At 42.4% G+C, this 16,747-nt stretch overlaps 1 protein-coding gene across 1 annotated transcript in view; it reads left to right on the top strand.

Moving 5' to 3' along the window:
- Positions 1-16,316, top strand: part of DUSP10 (dual specificity phosphatase 10) — a 37,678-nt gene extending 21,362 nt beyond the window's left edge. Inside the window, exons 3-4 of the mRNA XM_068538536.1 lie at positions 11,500-11,871; positions 15,226-16,316. Coding sequence (XP_068394637.1) covers positions 11,500-11,871; positions 15,226-15,491 — 638 coding nt within the window. The 3' untranslated portion in view covers positions 15,492-16,316. The remainder of the gene's footprint in view (positions 1-11,499; positions 11,872-15,225) is intronic.
- The last annotated feature ends 431 nt before the right edge of the window (positions 16,317-16,747 follow it).

Raw genomic sequence — 16,747 nt, forward strand, 5'->3', positions numbered from 1 at the left:
AGGACCTAGGAAAAGGGAGTTCCAGGAAGAGGGAACAGCAGGTGCAAAGGCCCTGAGGTGGGAGGCAGGTCATCCAGGCCTCACATACCCTACGATAGCTGCTCTCATTCTTGCCATTGTTCATCAATGTCCAGTTTATCCACACCGTGCTGAAGTTATAGAATGTTGGAACTGGGAGAAACTTAAAGACGATCCAAACCTCTGATTTTCTAGAAGTGGCAAGAGGGGTCGCTAGCACCCAGTATAACTTCAGCGTGGAAAGAAGGGCTGTGTTCCAAGTCCTTGCTGTCAGGACTTCTGTCCCCCTGAGCAATGTTAGTCATGGCTTCAAGGGATGTGGCTGGGAAGTCTGACGGTGCCAGATGTGGGGTGCATACCAGGTCACCTCTCCGTTTCACATGTCCCAGTTCGAACCGACCATTACTTGGCTGGCCTTCCACTTAGCCTTAAGTCTATGTTGACAGTATATAATCCCAGCTCACCTTCTCAGAGAGGTACTGGCCTCCTGGTTGTTTTATCTTCCCCTTCATCCCAGAAGGTGGTCCACTACATGGGGACACGCTAGCTTTTGACCTGATGCAAACTGGTGTATCTCTCAGCACACAGAAGCCTCACCTGGCTTCAGGCTGACCTTTCCCAGCTCAGCCCTCATGCAGGGGTTGGACCATTGGGCATGGCTGTCTGGGTGAATCCCTGAGCTGGGAAAGCTCACGCCTGCTCTTTCTGGCAGTTTATCCTTAATGCTCAGACTTGCTTAGTATTCTTGCCAAATATAGAATTCAGCTCAGTGACTTGAGGAAGTTGTTTCTATGCCTTTTGTGAACTGAAAACACTGGTTCAGTAAAACAACTCACAGTTTGATGTTGACACTTGATCCTTTCCCCTACCACTTCCTGAATTCCCTACGCCACAGCCCTTTGACCTCCAGATCATATGAAAACACATGGTCATAAAAGCTGTTTGTTTGGACATGGGGGTTTCATTCACAGCGAGTGGAGATGCACACGCCATTTTTGACTAGGCACTTCCATACGCGATTGTAGGGATGGAACCCACCCGGGCTTCACTTGTGTGACCTTGCCTTGCTTCCTGCCTTGCTTCCCCTCCTCTTGTCATAGACGTTTGTAGATGACCTTTTACGAATGTAATTTCCAATGGGAATGTTTCACAGTAGAAATATGCTCTCTCTTGAGGCTTGTTCTTGATATTTCTAGAGATTTATTTAATTGGACTCTACTTAAATCCCACTGGGAAACATACTTTTGCTGTGAAGTTGTAATGTGTTTAATCTGGGGTCTAAGATAAATGTTGGTCCTCAGAGGAGGTGGATTGTTAAGCAACAGTTTTCCTTTTGTACAGTGGGCTTGTTTAATGAATAGCTTTACTGGGCTTTCTTCTGTTTGTTTGTTTAGCAATGCTTCATTACTTAAACTCCCGCACTGCAAAGCAAAGAATGTTTTCCCTCTCTTCAGAGAATTAAACAATAATGGGGACTATCTGCTTGAGCTCTTGGGGAAAATATGGCTTTGTGTTTTATAGCTCTCTCCTCCTGTTAACATTCTTCCCTCTCTAACCTTCCAGTATGATCTCATGGATTTTTTTCCCTTCCCTTAATCCGTCTTGATGGATTAACCAGTATTGAGCTATTTAGCGAACAGAGGAGGTGAAGCCCTAACATGGTATCGAGTGGCCTCCCAAATACACAGAAGGTCTCCAGCTAAACTGTTTTTCAACCCGGAGAGTATAACTAATGAGGAGGCATGTGTCTTTGGGAAGAAGTGGGCGCCTCTGCTTGCAGCTGGCTTGTGGAACGAAGGTTCTGGAAGATTCCATGGGCTTGCTTCTTATGAGCATGCTGTCCCTTAGGCAGCATCCCTATCTTGACCTTGGACGACTTCTGGCTTGACTTTGAGATATGGTACCCACTTGGGTTGGCTCCCAGGGACCAGGTTCTCAGGCAGTCCACAGCTTTGGGTGTGGTTCTTCAAAAGTAAGAATTATAATTTATCTTTTTAAGAAATATATTTATACTGGGAGTTAAAAGTAGTACTGTGTTAGTCTGCTTGGGCTGCCATGACCAAATGCCATAGACTGGGTGGCTTCAACAACAGACATTTATTTTCTCACAGTTCTGGAGGCTGGAAGTTCAAGATCAGGATGCTAGGATGGTCAGGTTCTGGTGAGGTCTTCCTGGCTTGCAGATGGGTACCTTCTTGCTGTGTCCTCAGTGGGAGAGAGAGAGAGAGACGGACACAGAGAGAGAGACAGAGAGAGAGAGAGCAAGCTCTCTGGTGTCTCTTCTTATAAGGGCACTAACCTCCATTAAGAGGACCCCACCCTCATGGCCTCATCGAAACCTAATTATCTCTCAAAGGCCCCATCTCCAAATGCCATCACGTTAGGGGTTAGGGCTTCAGCATGTGAATTTGGGTGGGGGAGACACAATTCAATCCATAGCAGGTACAAAACACGTATTCTGAGAAAGAAAGGGTATGGATTTTGCCCAGCTTTTGGAATATAGGTAAATTGCACCATCTGCTAGATTAACTTTTTTCTGGCTCTCACTTTCTCTTTTCCTTTCAAACTCATATTGATCATGTATTATGGACTTCTGAACATTCAGGAGCTTCCCACTGAACTTAGAATAAAATCCCAACTGCTTAATGGCCCTAAGAGGCCCTCTGTAGACTCCTTTGCCCTCCTCTGGTCACTCCCTCCCCCTCATTCTGCTTCACCGCATTCTGTCCCTTTGAGTCATTGCAGGCCTCACGAGTGTCCTGCCTTTGCCCCTAGTGTGATTCTCTCTGCTTCCACTGTTCTCCTGGACCCCCTCCCCTCCACCCCTTTTCCAAACTAGTCAATCCCTTCTCATCCCCAGAGAGGCCTGCCCTAAACCCTGATCTAATCACTCCCCTCTCACAGCACCCAGGAACTGGAGGGCACCTCATGGCCCTTATCATCGTTAATCATTACCTTTTTATTTGTGTGTTTGTATGTTGATCATCCATCTCATCCCATTGGACCCTGACTGGTGGGGAGAGAGGGAGAGAGGAGAGGGAAGGGACATCTTCAGCCTGTCACTCGAGTCTCAAAATGTCTGGGAGGGCTTGCTCTCTGATAAAAGAGATTTTAAAAGTGAAGCTTGTGTTCCTATAACTGGTGTGTCTGTTAAGAAAACCCAGAGACCTGAGCTACGTGTTTAGGATGTGCCTTTCTCCCTGGGAGCTGGTTGGCGTGAACTGACATAGGTAAAGTTTAGACGTGGAGGGACCAGGAAATCTGAACTTGCAGGTTTTCAGGAACCTGAGGCTCGAACTTGGCCGTCTTTCTATCAGCCCCTCTTTTCCCTCCATATATACCCAGCCAGTGATTTGATAGGCACACTTCTTAGTGGAAAACCATTCCCTTGACTGAATCCCAAAGCCCTGTCTTGAAAAGAAAAAACTATTAAATTTGCTCTCTTTAAGTGGCATTTTTGTGAGTGGGAGTGAAGCTCAGTCTCGGGGCCGATGAAGTCCCCGTGAATATGAGGCTCCACAAGGCAGACTGGGAGGATGAAGGGGGCAGCTGGACCCCCAGAAATGTCCACTCTGACCAGTCCAGCCTCAGCCTAAGGGAGTGTGGAAGGCTTCTTCAGCCCCTCAGGCTGAGGGAGCGACTTGGAGAAGTCATTTATGCCCACCCCCTGCTTTCCAGGTGGTGCCTCCTGAAACCTTTTAGAGACAGAATGGGGAGGGTGGGTGTAAAGATGGGGTTTTGTGCACCAAGGGGGGCTCACAGCGTGTGTGGGAGGGCAGGGGGTGAGGCTTGACCACTTTTCCCACCCACACCATCAACTCTTCAAAAATAGGTTTAAAAATATTCTGTGGATTCATTGGACATTTAAGCATCAAATCAAATATATTCCAGGTAGAATCTCCCTCTGGTTTTCTTCCCGAAGTGTTTTTGAGAGAGGGAGGGGGAGGCCGGGAGGGAGGGAGGAAGAGGAGCAAACACAGGCCGGCTGGCTCTAGAGGACAGGGGCCCAGAGGGTGCTTTTCCTTAAAGTCACAGTGACTTCTGCCGAACCTGAAGGGTACCTTCCTGGCTGTGGGAACTCTGCAGTCTTAAGTTTGAAGCCTGCTCTCAGAGAAGTCATCTGTTCATTAAAAGAACACAAAGCTATTTAATTGTTGTCTTTGTGGAAAATTACATGACTGTCATCAGCTGTTGCTTCTGGCAGTGCTTTCTGTTCTAATGTAAATAAATGCAGTAACAGATTTAAAGAAACAGGCTGTATTTACATACTTGCGAAGTATCCTCTCAAACAATCTGCCTGTGTTATTCAAATACACACAAATTAAACTGGTGGTATCCTAAACACTGGTTACCCATTAAAGCCTTAAAGTAGGAATGTTAAGAAGGGGGCGACACAAGTGCACCCCCCCTTCAAGGGTAGTAACAAGAGTCTGCCTTTTTTGTGTGCAATTGAGAGCTACTTCAGCAGGCTGAAATTTAATCCCCAGCCCTTTTCTCCACCAATTCTGTAGTGAGGGGACTTATGTGTACCGCAGGAAACTTTGTTTTTTTAAATTGATTTTATTGAAGTGTAGTTGATTTACAATGTTTTGTTAATTTCTGCTGTACAGCAAAGTGATTCAGTTATACATATATATACATTCTTTTTCATATTCTTTTCCATTATAGTTTATCACGGGATATTGAATATAGTTCCCTGTGCTATACAGTAGGACCTTGTTGTTTATTTATTCTTTGTATAATAGTTTGCATAGGCTAATCCCAAACTCCCAATTCATTCCTTCCTCAACTTCTTTTTCTGTATTATTAACTCAAAATTTGAGAATATTCTGGTATAAACTTTTTAGGAATTTTATTTTTTTCTCTCTCAAAACATCACTAAATACAACTTTGTTAGATTACTATTAAGTATAAGGACAGGAGTAATCTTTAGTCTATTTTGGAAGGACAGTTTTGGGAGGGGCATTCTTGAAGTAATTTCTACCTATGGTTTGTCACTAGGTCAAACAGACACCAGAGAGGTCCTTTAACTTATCTTTTAATTTTTATAAATTATTTCCAAAAATAGATTGATCACCCATCCATGACCAAGAGATTGATGTCTTCCCTACAGCTATTGGTATCAAACATATCAACAAATCACCTATCTTCCTGTGGCATATAGCAAAGTCCTGTGTACAAAGGGATTTAAATAAGGTTATTCCTGCACTCTTTCCCTGCTGCCTTATATATAATAAACTGCCTTCTGTAGTTGGCTTTTAAAGTGTATCTGTAGAGAACTTGTATCTCCTAAGAGAGAACAGACAGTAAAAAAAAAAAAAATCCATGAGGCAAGGGACTAACATATGAGCAGATATATCTTCCTGGAACACTTAACAATATTTGCCCAGATAATCAAAATGTGCTCAATGGAATTCAAGATCCTAATTTTTTTTAAAGAGTTTTAAGCTTTATGGTAACTCGTTGTCTATGTTTTTTCACACATCGGACTTTTCACATGTAAGCAATGAAATGATGTGATTTTAGGGATCATAGGGATACCCCTCTCTGACCCACGGTCCCCACCAGCAACACAGGCTGAGGTTGGACTCAGCCTCCTAAGTCTCTCTCTTCCCCTGGTAACAAAGTTGTTTCTTTATCCCCTTTTTTCTTACCTTACACCTGGTGACACAGCACTTTTGACTCATTCTCCCTCTTTGATACAGCCTCCCTTCAATCCCCTTAGGAAAGAATACATGTTCCCTGGGGACATGATCATAGGACAGTTTAGGTGATACCATCTGGTATTAAACTTGAAATCCTTCCTACTTTAAAATCCCTAGTCGTGTCAGTGACCTATGCAGACAATTTCATAGAAAACAAGAGTTAGAAGTAATCTTCGTGGTTCTAGTTTGTATCTCTAATATTTCTCCTGTTAAGATGGATGATTTTCTTCCCTGAAAAGTATGAAACAACTCTGACCGCCCCCATCTTTGGGACTCTGGAAGCCCGACGTCAGCTCCAATTTATTCAGGCTTTGTTTCTTCCACAAGGATCCTTGTGAGAGTAGAATCTTGGGAGTCTGCTTAGATGGACTCCAGTTTCCATGGAGGGCCCACGAAATAGTATCCATCAGGACCCCTTTTATACCAATATCTTTCCCATTTATAGTGATAATATCTAACTCATGCAGCATTTTATCCATATTAAGGGCCCTGTGAGATTAATACTACTGTTAACTCCACGTTATAGGTGTGGAGATTGAGGTGCAGAGATGTTAACTAACTTACCAAGGTAACACAGCTAGTTAGTGATGGAAGCCAAGATTCTCAACTCAAGCAGTCTGGCTCCAGAGTCTACATTCTTAACCACTATAATCAAGTACCATTTTACTTTAAAAAACTAATCACCCAATAAGAAACTCTAAACAACAAAAAGGGGCAATGAATATGCTCGCAGCAAGCTTCTAGAAAAGTCCAACTTGAGTTCCCTTCCACTTTTCTTTGGGTGTTAATGTCATTTGCTGACCTTCAGTGAGAGTTTTCCTTAGATTTCTGAAAAAATGCTCACTTTTCAACTTAGCATGAAGCCAAAAAGCTGGTGTGCCAAAGTGCTGGCCATCTTTGGATGATGGAAATCTCTTGCTTATAGATTCTGCGTTTGGATGGGGTTTCTTTCATTTGCCACCCAGAGCACTGCTTCTGAATCACATTACAGAGGGCTCTTGTGTTTCTAGGGCTGCAATAGCCAACACAGCTACAGGAGGTGAAATACATCTACAAAGAGAGGTTTCCCACTACAGCTAGAATCCATTGCTCCAGTGGGACTGTCACCTCCCTGACCTCCCGTTGGAGGAGACTCACCAGATGCATTTCTACTTATTTTGTAGGGGTGCTGGGTGTTCTTTGTTGTTGCCATTCAGCATCCACATGCTGATGATACTCATTTTGGCAGAGAACCTGGTTTTGAGATCAGGTCTGAAATGTTTGCCCCCAGCCCTGTTGCTCATGCCTGGGAAATATTTGCACTGATAACTGGGGCAGTTGTGTGTCTACAGAGATCACTCAGCCTGGTGGGGACTTGGGGACACGGGGGAGAGGAGGGGAGGGAGGAGAGAAGAGTGATTTTATTGAAAACACTCAATTCTCCTCTGGCAAACCCAGGAATCCAAAGACATACAGGCTTTCTTGGGAAAGCTAGGAGAAAGAAAAACTGAAATCAGATGTATTTGTTTAAGGATAGGGGGCTGTTGCTTTCTTTATGATAAAAGTGTATTATTTAAACTTTAAAACTGCTTCAGATACCTTGGTTCCTAGTTCTTTTTCAATAAGCTTTTACAAATAAAAACTCTGGAAACGTTAGCCTATTATCATTGAGAGTCTTTACATTATTAAGCAGAATTTATTTTTTCTGGATGATAACCTCATATCTCGAAGCTCTTTTATTCCTTCAATTTGTACCTTATTTTTCCCTCCTTTTCTGCCTTCTTTTGAATTTTTTTTTTTTGAGATATGTTGTGTTAATTACTGATGTACAGCAAAGTGATTCAGTTATACATATATATACATACATTCTTTTTTATATTCTTTTCCATTATGGTTTATCACAGGATACTGAATATAGTTCCCAGTGTGATACAGTAGGACCTTGTTGTTTATCCATTCTGTATATAATCGCTTACATTTGCTAATGCCAACCTCCCACTCCATCCCTCCCCCAACCCCCTCCCCCTTGGCAACCACAAGTCTGTTCCCTATGTCCGTTTCTGTTTTCTAGATAGGTTCATTTGTGTCATAGTTTAGATTCCACATATAGGTGATATCATATGGTATTTGTCTGAGAATTCTTTTTAGATCTTTAAAATGGTAGTTTTCCACAATAATGAAAAAAAGTGCTTAATATGTGCTAGATATCATTTCAAAGTACTTTATTTTTATAAATCAGTTTAATCCTCAAGACTGTAGTGTGAGGTAGGTGTTCCTGTTTTATATGTGGGGAAACGGAGAAGCCAAGAGGTAAGGACCTTGTGCAGGGTCTCAGAGCCAGTATTTGGCAGTGTTGGGATTCAGGCCTGAGCAGCCTGGCCTCAGAATCACTTGCACTGCATTCAGGGTTCTCACAAACTTCAGAGTCAGCAGATCAGCTGGAGGTGAGGGCAATAACAGTGATGACATTGGGGTAATAAGATGTTATTTATCAAACGCCTGATTATATGTTTACATAGGCTTCCTGTACCACAACTCTATGGGTAGGTGATAGTAAGTCCACTTTACAGATCAGTAAACTGAGGCTTAATGAGGAAAAGGGATTTATACCAGGTCTTACAAACTCTCATGAGACAGAATCACAGTTGCAACCTGGGTCTGCCTGCCTCTAACCCCTCTCTTAACCACCATGCTACACTGCTTCCACTTCAATTGTTATTTATCAGCTTGTAATGTTCCTACGTAGTAATAACAAATATGAAATAATCAAAACTCCTCACTAAGTGATCAGTCCGTTCTGCTTCTATGATACGTGATGGGGTAGGGTGGAGGGAAAGTAGTTGGAAGGGAGAACCGTATTAGCCCTCATCTTCCCTTCACCCCTCCCTGGCTTCCAATTCCAAACCTCTAAGGGAAGAAAACAATCCTCCCTACAGACATCTCTCTCAAAACCACCGCTGTGAGAGTCTACCGGTTCATTTTGCTGTAAGCGCCATCCCCAGAGAGAGTTCTTTAACTGCAGTATCTAGCTGTGCACAACCCTTAATGAGAATAGCGCCATCCCCAGAGAGAGTTCTTTAACTGCAGTATCTAGCTGTGCCCAACCCTTAATGAGAACTGATGCCGACACTGGCATCAGCAGACTGGCAACTGAACAGACTGTTCATATCCCTCCATGAGGGTTTCCTCGTCTAGTTAATACGTGTGAATTAGAATATTTCCTTTTCTATCCACTCCGCCTCCAAAGATTCGATGAACAAGAGTTCCCACATGGCTTAAACATACAATAGACACATAATTTTGCACGTGGGCACCCCCTGGGATTCTCAGAGTATTTTGTGTCTGTCTGTCTCCAGTTCCTTCCCCTCCCCTCCCCTCCCCCATGGGTTTTTCCCCCCATTAGGCAAATGGAAGGCCCATGCCACCTGTTAGCATTACATCATTGGCTCCCCAGAACACAGTTGCACCAAAGGCCTTAAACAAAGTAGTTCTTCTTGTATTGTTTGCACTCAGAGAGCTGATATCATGCCAACTGATGTCATTGTATGTCTTTGTGTAACTGCTATGGCAACTGGGCAGGTGGGGAGCCTCCAGCTGATGTCATTGGGAAAGGAGGTGTAGAGACAGAATTTTAAAAAGCTGTATGCTGCTTTTTTCTGTGTGTGTGGTTTTCTGGCATGCATTTTTTTTTTTTAAACTAGCTGCTTTTAAGACAAATTACAGCTTGAGTACACTAAATAAGAACAGAGAGAAGTTCCCCCCCTCCAATCCACCCTGTTAAAGCTTCTTTTGAGTCTGTTTTGTTGTTCTGTCCTCTCATCTTATACGGAAAAGTGTAACAACTGTCTTTTTCTTAAAAAAACAAAAAGTGAATTAGGTTCCCATTACAGAACCAGTGTGGAACTGTTTACTTGGACTTTATGGAGCCAAAGCTGAGCAGATTTTAAAATAACTCTTTAGTCTCTTTCGTGGTGCTTGTGATGGTGACAGCAGGCGATTTCAAATTTTTGTTTAGGTATTCGTTCACTAATGAAGTTTTTTCTGGTAGTTTCCATTTCTTCTATCTACTTGAAAAATGATCTCTTTGAGTCCAGACAAACTTTTTATTTTAATCATTGTTTCATAGCGGAATAATAAGATGTAAGGGCAGACGTTAATTCTAGAAATCAATTAAAATGAATTTATAGCTGTTGTTTTTCTTTTCCAAAAGCGAAGACAGGTTTTGATACTCACAGGTGGTCATAATATTACCCCCTTCGAATGATCTTTGAATCATGACGTATCTTAATGAAAATATGACTTCCCCAGTTTATACGACTAGTGTGCATTGGCTGTGAACAGCCCTGAGACTTGGTGTGGGTTACAGCCTGGAGCTTCCTGCTGTGGTTGCCAAAGATGAAAGTTGAAACGGAGAAGGACATAGGTTCAGAAACTGGTAGACAGATAGACTTCCTGTATTTATTTCAACACAACCATATCCTGTTCACCTGTTATGTTTCCTCCCTTATCTCTTGAAACTATCAAGACAGAAGTAAGGCATCTATCTGGGGGAGGGTGCGGTGGGTAAATGTTGGGTTCTGGTGGCTTTCAGCTTCTAGGAGATCTCGAACTTCCCCCTCTGTTCAAAGGGAAGGCCAGATTGTATCTAGTTGGTAAGAATTAGAGCTCATTTGGTAGTTAATAATGTCAACTCTGATTTCATAGCCCTTACATGTATATTGTAGAATTTGACCTCTGTGATAATCCTTTGGGCTTATCCACAAACGTATCTGATAAATATTAAAGGAAAAGTTTAAACAATAAACTATGATCTATAAATTCCTGACTTAAAAGTTCTTTTTTGCATGGTTTTTCAATTTTTGATCACATGTTAGGTGAATGTTTTTAAACTGGCTTTTTTCATTTAATATTAAACAGAAACACTGTTTTCATATTCCTTTCACGACTTTTAATGGCTACATAATATTCCATTGGGTGCACATGTCAACTTTTCCCTTTTAAAAAAATGTTTTTGACCTTTCTAGAAAACTGCTGTAGCGAACATCTTTATACATCTAGCTGGCTATCTTTGGTCCGATGATTTCCTTAAGATACATTCTCATAAGTGACACTGCATTTGATGAGGGGGAGGTTTGCATACTTTATATATGTATCCATTCATTCCAGACTCCCAATCACACTAAGAGGTATATGCCATTACCCTCATTTTACAGACGGGGAAATTGAGGCCCAGAGAGAGAAATTAATTTATGCAGGTCACAGATGCAGCAAGCGGTGGAACTGGGATTATAGCCAAGATAACCCAGTTCTTCCAATGTCCCTGCTTGTAACCGCTCTGCTGTATTGGGAGCAAACTTGGCCTTCTGGGTAAGGTGAGCTTACAAAGAGTGCAAGACACACACCTACACTGCCCAGGTACAGGCAGAAATTCTACACCCAAGGAAGTCATCTGTGCCTTCCTGGGCTCCCAAAGTGCAAGGTTCTATATAGGCCACTGAGCGTATGGCTCTTTGGGGCAGAACAAATTTGCTGCTAATGAAATTGCCTGATGCTTCGTGGAACGCTTTCCAGGGGAACATGCCCCAGTTTGTATAAAAAGCACATTTCCAAAGTACTGCATGCAGTGATATCCTCCAAAGTGTGTCCTCCGTCTCCAAATGGACTTTCATTTGTTATTTTATTTTAAAAAATGTGATAAGCAACTAAACACACTCATTCCTAAGGGGAAAAGTGATATCTTCCGCCAGCTCTGAAGTTCTAGGGGCAGTCATTCTCACTTTCTGCGTTTTTGTTCCAGGTGGACTTAGCAGTTTTAAGCAGAACCATGAAAACCTCTGTGACAACTCCCTCCAGCTCCAAGAGTGCCGGGAAGTGGGGGGCGGCGCGTCTGCGGCCTCGAGCATGCTACCTCAGTCCATCCCCAGCACCCCCGACATCGAGAATGCAGAGCTGACGCCCATCTTGCCCTTCCTGTTCCTCGGCAACGAGCAGGACGCTCAGGACCTGGATGCGATGCAGCGGCTGAACATCGGCTACGTCATCAACGTCACCACTCACCTGCCCCTCTACCACTACGAGAAAGGCCTGTTCAGCTACAAGCGGCTGCCGGCGACCGACAGCAACAAGCAGAACCTGAGGCAGTACTTTGAAGAGGCTTTTGAGTTCATTGGTAACTATCTCCTACGGGCAAGTCTCATCTTCCGCCTTCCTTTCCTCTCTGGCTCGGGCTTTGATATCAAGTCCAAGATTTACGCCTGTGTGGCAAAAAAGCTCCACCGTGGTGTTTTCGGGCTCTGCCACCTGGTGCAGCCAAAGTATTCTCCTAAGTCATAACCCATCAAGTGTATTGGAACCGTGGTTATAAAAGAACGGTAATTCAACTGGGTTGGGATCCGTTCAACTAGACCTCCACATCCCTCAAGTTCTCAATGAAAAAGTGTCAGGGGTTAGCACTGAGATGTTCTATAACACCATCTCAAAAGAACTGGTAGAAAGTAAGAAATTGGCGGCCAGAGCAGGCACCGTGGGTATGTATGTAGTCTACTGGCGTCCCTAGGCACTTTGCAGGGAGTAAAATACAGCCGGCCCTCCGTATCCGCGGGTTCCACATCTGCGGATTCAACCAACCGCGGATCGAACTCGCAGATACGGAGGGCTGACTGTCCTATGCCATTTTATATAAGGGACTTGAACATCTGTGAATTTTATCCAGGAACTAGTCCCCTGCGGGTACCCGGGGCCAGCTGTATTGTTAATATGACACCGCTACAAACTCACCCATATCTCCCTTACCTTGAGTTAAATTAATTTGCCACTGCTTGAAGCAAAGGTAGTGTTTGCTGAAGGATTGTTTCCGAAGGATCTTTTTCAGAAACATAATGCTGTAGTGAACATCTTTACGCATTACTCAGCACAGAGGAGAGAGAGCGTGGGGTGGGGGGAGTAGTTTTTCCCTTCCGTTTGCTGTTTGCTTTGTCTCCGTTTTTAAACATTGGGTAGCAAAAAGCCTTGAAGTTGAGTGCTCATGAGATGGTACTAGATTCCCTTAGTTTACCCCAGACTCATTGAAGTAGGAAAGATCAAATTGTGTAGCCCATGTAGTTCCCAAGGAGAGAAAATTCTAGCAACAGCAGGCTTTAATCCCTAGAAGGAAGCAACGGCCAGCCTAACCCTAATCCTAAACTTTAACTTTCGCTGCTTCTAAGCCTCAAACTGTTGCAAGGCTCAAATTATCACTTGGGGAGTACCGGGCACCCAGCAGGTACTCAATTTTTTTCTTTTTTTCAAGCGATTCCAATCTTTCTTACCACAAAAGGGTGACCCAGTACTTTTCCTAAATATTGTAGCAGATTGTTCCTGGCCTCTGTCCCAGGAAGAATGCACTCATGTTCAGTGTTCCTTTGTCAGAAAAAAAAGAAAAACAAAAAACAAACAAACAAACAAAACCCTTGGATTTAACAACCATTAGGGTGGGTGGATTTGCTCTAGAACTGGCAGCTCTGGTCACTTAGCCCAGGCATTTCCTTGCTAATCGTGCCTTTATTTATTGCAGGACCATAGAATGTTCAGTCTGGAAGGAAATTCTGAGTGGTCACTAAAGGGACCAGAGCCTAATGCTCTTGACTGCGAGGCCAGGAGCCCTTTGGGAACACACTGGGGCAGTGTTTACAAGGCTCCATTGGTTCTCAATGGGCAATGCTTGTGGATGCAAAGATACCTTAGATTTTTTATTAGTGATATGTGAATCAAACCTTGAGTCCCAAGGAAGAAAAGTTTGTCACCAAGTAGATGAGGAACTTCCTGGTTGATATATGATGTTATGAGTGCAATTTTATCTGAGTTAATTCCAGTTGGGGGAAGTTAAGAAATTGTTTTCCATTTAATGGGTAGCATAAGGTATGCTTAGGTTCTAAGAGGATTTTAGTCAAAGCACCCACATTCCTTATAGATTATTCAGGCTCACCTGGTGTTTTAGAAAGAAAACAAAACAAGTAATAAATAGCATTTAACCTCGAAAACCATTCCGCATCACACCCTGCACAGGCACAATATTTTATTCTCATTGTTATATATCATTGGATAAACTGAAATCTGATAGTCTAGCTTTAAGGAAAACACAGCTGGTTTTAGAAACATAATAGCATTCACAGAGAGTCTAATATAAACTAAGCAGAGTCTAGGTTTAGGGTTTAACTATGCCAGTTTAGTTATTCCTGAGTCGGGTGATATTATTCCCATTTTTCCTGAGCCTGGTTAGTTACAATTATTCCCATTATTCAGATAGGAGGATTGAGGCTCTGGGGAGTTACATGATTCACACAAGGTCCACCACAAGGTGGAACCATGGTCAGATCTAGCCCTTTGTGGCTCATCTTCTTACCCCCATGCTTCCCCGTCTTGGGGTGGAGGTCCTTGAATAGTGTGTGCTGAAGAGAAGAAATTGAAAACAGAAGATACTTTCCTAAAATACTGTTATCTATAAGAAGCAAGCTAAATTGCTGGGTTTTTAAGATGAAAATTTGCACAATGTTTCTTTTCTTAATCTACTAGTGGGTAGCCAATAGAAGTAGTTTTTGTTAGAATGGGACTCTCCTTACGCTCTCCTTTCCTACCCTTCATCTAATTGGTATATTTTGCAGGGATGCTTTCTTTGGGATGCCTTTTAGTTTAGAAGAGTCATTAAGAATCCATTCAGGCAGTGCCCGAGAGCTATTCTCCTGGGCTTCTAATATACCTGAAAACCTTTAAAGTATTGCCTTTTTCAATTGCTCTGCATTCTGAGCCATTGCTGTTAATTCCTTCATCTTCTGCATCATTGCCACGTTGGAAAGGCGTGTGTAGATGCAGAGGGGGTTGGACAGTTCACATGTAGGTGACACCCTATGCCTGAGAACTGCAAGTCTTTAACTTTGCAACAATAGGGTTTGCTAGTGAGAAGCTGAACGTAGTAACTTTCTAGTTGAGTTTTGTTCCTTTAACCCCCTTCAGAGTTTCCTAAGACTGAAACTCTTATCCATTTAGTACCAGTTTCTGCACACAGCAGTTCTATAGTATAAAAAAAAGAAATGCTTTTTCTCTATCACAGGTGGGAGAGGCACTGTTAATAACACTAGTTTTGACAAGTGACACAACATGGCGATGGAAATTAACATCCTGAATCAGAGAGGTCTACTTAACCAGTAGCTTGTTTAACATTTAGGGTAATTGTGTTGTGGCTCCATCCTCAGTTGGCCACCGTCACCTGTGAAGCCAACTATTATTGTGAATGACTCCTTTACCTAGTCTTCTCTTTAAACGTAGAAATGTAGCTTCTTATTCATACTAATATTGCTTTTAACCAGTTCTGGAGGTTGTGACATAAACATACACGATTAACTAGTAAACTATACTTAGTTTCAAAGCCATTTTAATGTCTTCTCTCTCTACAGAATATGGCATTGTCAAGTCTAGAGAAACGTTAACCTCTCTCCCTGCATCTCTCTTTCTCCTTCCCTGCACCTCTTGCCTTTCTCCCTTGTTCCAGAGGAAGCTCACCAGTGTGGGAAGGGGCTGCTCATCCACTGCCAGGCTGGGGTGTCCCGCTCTGCCACAATCGTCATCGCTTACCTGATGAAGCACACGCGGATGACCATGACTGATGCTTATAAATTTGTCAAAGGCAAACGACCAATTATTTCCCCAAACCTTAACTTCATGGGGCAGTTGCTGGAGTTTGAGGAAGACCTAAACAACGGTGTGACACCACGAATCCTTACACCAAAGCTGATGGGTGTGGAGACGGTTGTGTGACAATAGTCTGGCTGGAAAGGATGACTGTTCTCCATCAGGAGACGAAGAGGAAGGAGGATGGATTCTTTCTTTTCTTTTTTTCTTTCTTTTTTTTTTTTTTAGATGGGGTAAAGTTTGTGAATGGAAACAAACTTGTTTAAAACTTTTTATTTTTGACAAGTGTGAGAAGAATTTAACTTTTGATGCCGTTGAGATTTACTTCCCGCCAACTGACAAAGCAGGGAGGCTAAAGACGTAATTTTTTTAAGTCAACAATAAAAATATAACAAACTTTGTTTCTTCCCCTTTTCCTTTTAAGCTATTTGTAGAGTTTACGATTAACTAGTCTGTGCAGGTTCATAGACCGAAGATACTACACTTTAAACCAATTAAAAAGAACCCAAAGTACGTAGAAAAGACATTGAATCATGAAGACCTAGGATCTGCCTGGGCTGTCCTTACGAAAACAAAAAACCCAACCAAACCAAGCCCTGCTGTGCTCACTGGTGCAAAGAGAAGATCAGGGCAGCTTAAGTGGTCTAAGAACCCTTCCCATTCTTTAAAGAGACAAAGGATACTGTTGATTTTGTGTGTTTCGTACTCTGGATTACTTTCTTCCCCCTCTCTGGGTTTAAGAGATTTTTTGAAATAGCAAGGAACTGACCATTATACCATATGCCTTCACTGGCTTCTTGTGCAATAATATGGTGTTTTGAGTGTGCAAGTGAGTTAGAGCTGGCAGCTGAATGATAGACAAATAGTGCAAAGTTGCCAGCTTGGAGCTAGAAAGGAATTCAACAAAACCAATTACTTTCTTTCCCACCTTTTTCCTTTGTTTAACTTTTTTTTTTGATTTGATTCTGGTTACAGTGTCATAAACCTTGTTACATATGTATATCAGAATGTAAAAAAAAAAAAAAAAGACAAAAATTTATTTAAAAATATTTTTCTCAAAAAAAACTTGGTGTGTTTCTGTTGATTGTGTAAAAATTTATTTTCATTATATAAATGAAACTCATTTGGAGATGTGTCTTTTTTCCTCCCCTTTTCCTCAGTTCAGGTTCAAGCATCTCATAGCTCCAGTAACTTGTACGTGTAACATAATTGGAAATAAACACACATTTTTATAAAGGGAAAGAGAGATGAGGGAGAGAAAATAGTCTCTTAGTGCGAAGCAGAGAGAATTAACAAGGGAGTAAAAAAAGCTCCAGTCTGCCTAGTCATGATGTCCTCTATTGCCACAGCCCTGCCATCCACTTCTGCCAATGTAATTCCTC

This window comes from Eschrichtius robustus, chromosome 3, assembly GCF_028021215.1.
Source record: "Eschrichtius robustus isolate mEscRob2 chromosome 3, mEscRob2.pri, whole genome shotgun sequence".
NCBI classification, from domain to species: Eukaryota; Metazoa; Chordata; class Mammalia; order Artiodactyla; family Eschrichtiidae; genus Eschrichtius; species Eschrichtius robustus.